The 8,103-nt window shown below is 48.7% G+C and overlaps 1 protein-coding gene across 3 annotated transcripts in view; it reads right to left on the reverse strand.

Annotated features, from left to right (window-relative positions):
- The window catches only part of HM13 (histocompatibility minor 13), a 41,993-nt gene extending 40,976 nt beyond the window's left edge, over positions 1-1,017 (reverse strand). For 2 of the 3 annotated variants that reach the window (XR_013961369.1, XM_080683182.1), the window contains exon 1: positions 727-1,005. Coding sequence is in view for 2 of the 3 variants with exons in the window: in XM_080683182.1 (XP_080539308.1) it covers positions 727-954 (228 nt within the window). In the remaining variant the exon portion in view is untranslated. Of the gene's footprint in view, positions 1-726 lie in introns of all 3 variants that reach the window. The other variant, XM_080683183.1, reaches the window with a different exon arrangement.
- Positions 1,018-8,103: the final 7,086 nt, after the last annotated feature.

The following is an 8,103-nucleotide window of genomic DNA, read 5'->3' on the forward strand; positions in this document are numbered from 1 at the left end:
CCAGGTACTGAGGGGCTGGCCGACTGAAATTGGTTCCAGAAAGTGATGTGAAAAACTGTAAGCTGGGTCTATACTCCTAGGTTTTTAAAATAATAATAATAATATATATATATATATATATATATATATATATATATATATATAAATATTTTTTTTTTTTTTGAGGCAGGGACAAGGGCCTGATCTGGAGATTCTGGGAGAGCACACTACAGGCCACGGATTCCAGTTGGACAGGTGTTCGAGTCCAGGGCTGGGCCTGGATGCTAGACAATGCCCTGGGATGGGGTGTGGCAGGGCTCCTGACAGAGGGATGACACGAGACTGTACCACTAAGGAGTCCTTAGGACCAGCGCCCCACCAGGGACAGGGCGGGCTGATGCGGAGCCGGGATGGGGTGAGTGTCTCAGGTGGGATGAACAGCCAGAGCAGAGGCTGGGTTGGGTCTAGTTGGCTCAGAACTATTAGTACCGGAATCAGAGTGAGGGTCAGCTGACAGCGCTAGCACCCAGGCCCTATCCGGGGAAGGGCCAGTAGCCGGATCGCGGGTGATCGCGGGTCGGGGCCCCGAGGTTGCAACGCCCAAGGCCATCGCGGGAGGTGGGCCAGGGGTGGGGATCAGGCGCAGGGAAAGGAGGTGTCTGTCTCTTCTACTGCGGGCGGGGCGGGCCCATGTCAGCCGTCTCCCGGGTGGGGGTGGAAAGCACCCGGTTTTGCCGCCGACCCTACCTTGCCGCGGGCGCAGCGCACGGAGCGCAGGGCGCCGAAGAAGATGGGCAGCAGCGCCATGAGCAGGAGGCTGCCGTAGGCCAGCGCGATGCCCTCGGGCGTGGAGGGCGGCCGCGTGGTGCCGTTGGCCGGGCTGCCAGCCTCGGCGCTGGCGTTATGCGGGTCACTGAGGGCTGAGTCCATAACGAAGCTGCGCTCCGGGTCCGATTCCAGTTCCGGCCGCTGCATCAGGAGATGGGCACTGCGGGGAAAGCCACGTTCCCCTAAAGAAACAGGAAGTGACGTGCCTCCCGCGCCGCCAGGGCTGCGCACGCGTGCACGTCTCTCCGCCCGAGCGCCCTCTAGCGGAGGCGGAGGGCCCGGCGGCCGGTTGCTAAGCAACTTGCTAGACGAGGTCAAGAAAGGATCGCTAGACCCCTGCGATGGGCATCCATCCTGAGAGAGATCAGAGTATCCTATTCTCAGTCTCAGTGGACGTCCTCAGGCGACCAGACTATCCCAAAGGTCCTAATCCTCACAACTAAAAATTTATTTACTCACGCATGCGTTCATCCAATATTCCATTGTTCCTTCACTCCTTAAATATTTGAGTATCCCATTATATGCCAGGTACTGTTGTAGGCTCTGAGGACACAGAGAAGGAATAATGTTAGGGGGAAAATAGAATATTGGGGACTAGCTATAGTTATAAGAAATTATTAATCATGCTCTGTTAACCGTGATGGCCTTGTTCTGATCAAAGAAAAGACGTTCTAACCTGACTGGGAGATGTACGCCCCTAGGACCTGGGAGTCAACTTTAGACCTGGCAGTCAACCTTAGACCTGGGAACCAACTTGGAATGTGGTCTCTTCTCATTCAAGAACTATCTAATATCATGGAAGGATTAATGACCTTGTTGCCCAAACAATGGGGTCCAACCCCAGCCCAAATGGCATACTTCCCCGCGCGTATAATCCCTACTTCCCCATGTAATCTTTGCCCTTCTACTCAATATAAGCAGCTGGCTTATGGAAGGTTGCAGAGCAGATTTTTGTGGATGACCTGCTGCTCTCCCATACTGCCGGCAGTATTGGAATAAACATTCATATATGATTCAACCCTGTCACTGCTTAATTGGCTCAAGTAGTGACAGGCAGCCCGTGCCCATTGGATGTCTGGTTTCAATAATATAGGCAAATGTCTGTCCCTGCCCTCATTAAGCTTGCATTTTTAGTTTGGTGGAATGCAGGGGTGGGTGGTGGTGGTGGTGTTGGGAAAACAATATATAGCATGAACAAAATAAATAAAATAGGAAGTCTATAAAATACTAGTGTTTAGTTATATGTTACATAGCATGTAAATGGAGATAAGTAATTTAGAGAGGCCTCCCTCTCTGGAACCTACTACACGTCTGTATATGGCTTGGGCCAGGGTGGTTCCAGACAGTTCCACAGGATGAAGTTCAGGTGGCTGTCTCTGTAGACGAACAGCCCTGTGGGGCTCCCGTTGTGTGTGTGTCCAGCGATGAGGAGCAGGTGTGGGCCTGGACTTCGTTGCAGACCCATGTTGTCTGGGGCTCCTGGCTATGTTACTGCTGCCCTAGTTAAGAGCTGGAGAAAGTGTGCCAAACTGGAGAAAGCTGCAACGTGCAGGCACTTAGCATTGGCGCAACTTTGAGCCAAGCAGTGGGCAAGAAAGCACGCTTTCCAGAACCCAGGAAATGAGCCACCTAGAACCAGGAAGGGAAGATCCGTTCTCCTCCAGGGCCTTCTAGTATACTCTACTGAAAAGGTTTATCGTGCCCGCTGGCAAAGGAGAAATCTTTTTTTTTTTTTTTTTTTTTTACTGTAAGAGAACATTTATTTGGTAAATTTCAGAGGTAGAAGTAATTCCTGGAAGAAGCCGGTAACCGGAACGGTGAGCCGAGGTTTTTTTCCCCGGGGTCGTGTCTCGAGACACCAAAGAATGAGCTCCGTGGACCAGAAGATTTAAGCAAAAGTGTGGGAAATTATTACAAGCTGATTCAGACTCCACAGTAATGGACTGTCCGTTAAAGCCTTGTAGTCCGGGGGTAGATATTTGCTACAAGCCTGTTTCTATATCCATGTCATCACCTGACTGAGTCCCTCAGTTGTTCTTGCCCAGCAACGGACCTGAACTTTCCCTGTTTCTGTATGTTCTTTCTCTGTCTCTATGCTGAACTTCCCCTGTTTCTGTATGTTCTTTCTCTGTCCCTATGCTGAACTCTCCTGTTTCTGTGTGTTCTTTCTCTGTCTCTATGCTGAACTTCCCCTGTTTCTGTGTGTTCTTTCTCTGTCTCTATGCTGAACTTTCCCTGTTTCTGTGTGTTCTTTCTCTGTCTCTATGCTGAACTTTCCCTGTTTCTGTGTGTTCTTTCTCTGTCCCTATGCTGAACTTTCCCTGTTTCTGTGTGTTCTTTCTCTGTCTCTATGCTGAACTTTCCCTGTTTCTGTGTGTTCTTTCTCTGTCTCTATGCTGAACTTTCCCTGTTTCTGTGTGTTCTTTCTCTGTCCCTATGCTGAACTTTCCCTGTTTCTGTGTGTTCTTTCTCTGTCTCTATGCTGAACTTTCCCTGTTTCTGTGTGTTCTTTCTCTGTCTCTATGCTGAACTTTCCCTGTTTCTGTGTGTTCTTTCTCTGTCTCTATGCTGAACTTTCCCTGTTTCTGTGTGTTCTTTCTCTGTCCCTATGCTGAACTTTCCCTGTTTCTGTGTGTTCTTTCTCTGTCCCTATGCTGAACTTTCCCTGTTTCTGTGTGTTCTTTCTCTGTCTCTATGCTGAACTTTCCCTGTTTCTGTGTGTTCTTTCTCTGTCTCTATGCTGAACTTTCCCTGTTTCTGTGTGTTCTTTCTCTGTCTCTATGCTGAACTTTCCCTGTTTCTGTGTGTTCTTTCTCTGTCTCTATGCTGAACTCTCCCTGTTTCTGTGTGTTCTTTCTCTGTCTCTATGCTGAACTCTCCTGTTTCTGTGTGTTCTTTCTCTGTCCCTATGCTGAACTCTCCCTGTTTCTGTGTGTTCTTTCTCTGTCTATGCTGAACTTTCCCTGTTTCTGTGTGTTCTTTCTCTATCTCTATGCTGAACTCTCCCTGTTTCTGTGTGTTCTTTCTCTGTCCCTATACTGAACTTCCCCTGTTTCTGTGTGTTCTTTCTCTGTCTCTATGCTGAACTTCCCCTGTTTCTGTGTGTTCTTTCTCTGTCTCTATGCTGAACTCTCCCTGTTTCTGTGTGTTCTTTCTCTGTCTCTATGCTGAACTCTCCCTGTTTCTGTGTGTTCTTTCTCTGTCCCTATGCTGAACTCTCCCTGTTTCTGTGTGTTCTTTCTCTGTCTCTATGCTGAACTTTCTCTGTTTCTATGTGTCCGTACACCTTATTGTTGCAGGCCCTCCCTTGGTTCCCCTTGCCTCCCACTCTGAGTCCAGAAACATTTTGTTACTCCTGCTTGTTTGGTTTCTGTGATTGGGCTGCTCAAATGGCCGTGTCTGCCCTGGCCTATGTCCCACCTGCCTTTGTTTTCCACTGGACCCCTGCCCTGTCTGCCTGCGTTTCAAGTTAACCCTCTCAAAATGGGCTTAGGAAACGAGTTATGGAGGAAAAGGAAGGGCCCTTGGAGCTTGGGAGAGAGGAAGCTAAAGGTGATGTGCCTGGGGGAAGGGAGAAGGGGGGAGGGGAAGGGAGAGAGAAAGGCGTGGGCAGGCCTGCTTCTGGGAGGGAGGGAAAGCACCTAAAGGAGAAATCTTTACAAGACTCAGCTCCAGTATCACAGAGCTGGCAAAAAAGTGGGTTTAAAGTGGAGAGGCAATGAATTGATAGACGGCACGGATGGTGTAAAATCATGTGGCTTGGTCCAAGCTTAGCAGGTGGTGAGGAGGGGCTGGAGCAAGGGTTCATGGTGAGGGGAGACAAAGGCAAGGAGTCAGACTATAGAAGTTTGAATAGTAGGGTTGTTTGCCGAGTGTTTTTCCAGGCACTGTACTGGTAACTTTATGGGTGTCTTCTTTGATCCCAATAATGCTAGTAAGGGATGATTGGTCCACTTTTACAGATGACTAAACTAAGCCTCACAGAGGTAAACTAGCTACTCCAGGTCATACAGTCAGCAGTGGGAGAGGAGAGACTTGAACGCAGGTCTGTAAGACTCCAAAGACTGCTCTTTCCGACATTCTAGCTACACAGAAGGCGAAGAAGTTTGGACCATGGTAGCTTAGTTCTGGGCAGATGGTGTCAATAAGCTGGACATATCTTAGTGAATGGGAGAAGGCAGTGTGCCTGATGAGTTCATTCATCAATAATTCAGGCAACTGGCCCTCATGGCTCTGAGCCGCCTCATCTGAGAGCATAAATCGGAAATCAGAGACACCCCTGCGTCGCGCTAGGCCGAGCACTGGATTTGGTTTGGCCCAGGGCAGATCTGGCCATCTCCCTTTACACTCCAGGGTGGGAGATTGTGAATATGACCCAGGGAACTGACGGGCTGACCCAAGTTCAGAAAGCTCCTGTCAAGGGTTGGATTTCCGGCTTGGGTCTACCTGTCTTGATATTTTCCAGAGATAGGGATAAGACAGTCTGAGGCTGGGTGCCTCCTGTATAAGGCTGCTTTTCCAGAGGAGATCTGAGCTGACATCAAGAATGGAGGTTGTTTAGAGCCTGGGATAGATAAATTACCAAATATTTGTTCCAAAGAACAAATGCAGTCCTTCCCCCACCTCTTTTCACTTATTATTATACTAAGCTACTCAGCAGATAGGCCATTGAAAATTCATGCACTCGGGGCGGGGGCAAGGAGGGGGGCATCCCTTAGCCTGGCCTGCACCCTCTTGCTATCCGGGACCCCTCAGGGGATGTCCACCTGCTGGCTTAGGCCTGCTCCCCGGGGGATAAGGCCTAAGCTGGCAGTCAGACATCCCTCTGGCAGCCCTCGGGGGACATCCTTAGTGCTGCCGAGGAGGCGGGAGAAGCTCCTGCCACTGTTGCTGCACTTGCAGCCATCAGCCCCGGCTTGTGGCTGAGCAGCGCTCCCACTGTGGGAGCGCACTGACCACCAGGGGCAGCTCCTGAGTTGAGTGTCTGCCCCCTGGTGGTCAGTGCGTGTCATAGTGACTGGTCATTCCTGGTCATCCTGCCTTTAGGGTCAATTTGCATATTACCCTTTTATTATATAGGATTCAGTCACTATGAATGCATTTACAATTTTAAAATTTTTTCCTCATACACACACACACACACACACACACACACACACACTTGGCACACAGTATTACATGCTTAAATAGTTCTGAAAATAAGAAGCAAGGATCATCAATGGATACTAAAACTATTGAGAGAAAGGCTGTTAAGGAACAGGAGATTTGTACCATTTTAAAGTGTTGCCCCACAGATTACTTATTAATTATAAAAGAAAGATGTTTCCTTGACATGGAGTGATCTGGTGGGCACTCCCCTAACAAAAGGATCAAACTTAGCATCACCAGATAGGATGGAACAAAATGGCAAAATACAATGCAATGTGGGGGACACCACCTGTGTAATCTTGCCAAACATGTTTAAACTGCATCTACACATGAGGAAACCAGAAAAGTCAGGATTGTGGCACATTCTACAAGACAGCCTGGACTCAAAAAAAAATGCCAGTGCCGCCCGGCTGGTGTGGCTCAGTGGTTGACCCATGAACCAGGAGGTCACAGTTCCATTCCTGGTCAGGGCACATGTCTGGGTTTCAGGCTCGATCCCCAGTAGGGGCTGTGCAGGAGGCAGCCCATCAATGAATCTCTCACATTATTGATGCGTCTGTCGCTCTCTCCCTCTTCCTTCCTCTCTCTGAAATCAATAAAAATATATTTTAAAAAAAGTCAGTGCCATGAAAGAAAAAATCAATCCATGAGATTGTTGTAGATGAAAGGAGACTAAAGAAAGGTGAAAACCAAGTGTAATGTATCATTCTCGATGACACCATTTTTCTGAAGAAAACGCTCAGACAAGTGGGGAAGTTTGAATATGGATTGTTTGGATGTGATAATGGTATTGTGGTTCTGCACCCCTTTTTAATCCAGGTGTGGTCCCCAGATCAGCAGCATCAGCATTACCTGGGAGCCTATGCAGACTCTCAGGTCCCCCCCAGACCTACCAGGTCTCCAGATGATCCACATGCACTTTTAGCTTGAGAAGTGCTAGTGTAGGAGAACTTCCTTGATTCATAGAAGGTATATCCTCTCATGAGCCAGGTGGTGCTGGGTTTTGATCCTTGTGAGAGAATGGGCTTGACAGCAGTACAAATGTTTACTATTCTTATTACCTGTTGAGACCACAGGGCCTTTAAATACGTGTGCTCAGTAAATATTTGTATAAATGAATGAATACATTGTTTCCTCCACTAAACCTTTTTCTCACCCCACAACCCTGGTTAACCCTGACTCATCCCTCAGAGCTGAGTCAAATGTCATCTCCTTGGGGAACCTCAGGAGCTCCTGTCTTTCCAGCAGGTGGAGCCCCGCTAAATGCCACAGGGATTTTACTAGGGCAGAAGCAGGGAGAAACACTGTGCCCCATGCCTCCTTGCATTAGGGCTGAAATTCTCACTTGGGAAAAGTTTTTGGAGGCCAAAATAGCTCATGTGAATTGTGTCTTTAGCGCCACAATCCTAGAGAAATTCTCGAACAAGTCTACTAGGGGACATGTCCGAGGATTTCTCTGCAGTTTTGTTGTAGTTATTTGTTAGTAGCAGCAAGTTAGAGCAAACCTAGGTGTGTGTCACTGGGGAACAAGTAGACAGAAGGTGCTGGATGTATACTGTGGGATATTAGGCGGCAACGGGCAGCAACAAGCCAAGTGCATGTTGGTTAGTGCATGTCCTGGTTTGGGCAGGATGGCCATGGTTTCTGCCCTTCATCCTGGCTCAGTTAGTAATAGAACCCCTGGCCCTCTTAAAAGCATCCAGCTTAGATGATAGTGTATGGTCACCACCATAGGTCAGATTCCCTAGAAGCAGAGCCTCTATGGGGATTCTTGTTTAAGGGATTTTGGGGAAAAGCGTACTTAGGAGGAAGTGAATGAGGGAAGAAAAGGCTAAGGAAGTAAAAGGATAAGTGAGGAGGGGGTCTCAGCTGGAGACTCACTTCAGCCTGAGCCCCAGGGGAGCTCTGGGCACACGCTGCAGCGCGGAGTTGTTCCCTCCTTGAGGCTAGGCCCTTGCATCCCTGGATCTCCCAGGCCTTGGCCACAGTCTAGGGAAGGGGGTGAGGTTGTGCCTCTGGCTAGTTGGCTTCTGTTTGGCAGTTCTCCAGAGAAGGTGACAGCTGTGAGTGGCTTTTAGCCACCACTCAACGACAGCTGGGGGTCATGCCACTATGTCACTAAAGGGCATCTGGTTGATGCACTAAATT

Source organism: Plecotus auritus (assembly GCF_963455305.1).
Source record: "Plecotus auritus genome assembly, chromosome: 8".
NCBI lineage: Eukaryota > Metazoa > Chordata > Mammalia > Chiroptera > Vespertilionidae > Plecotus > Plecotus auritus.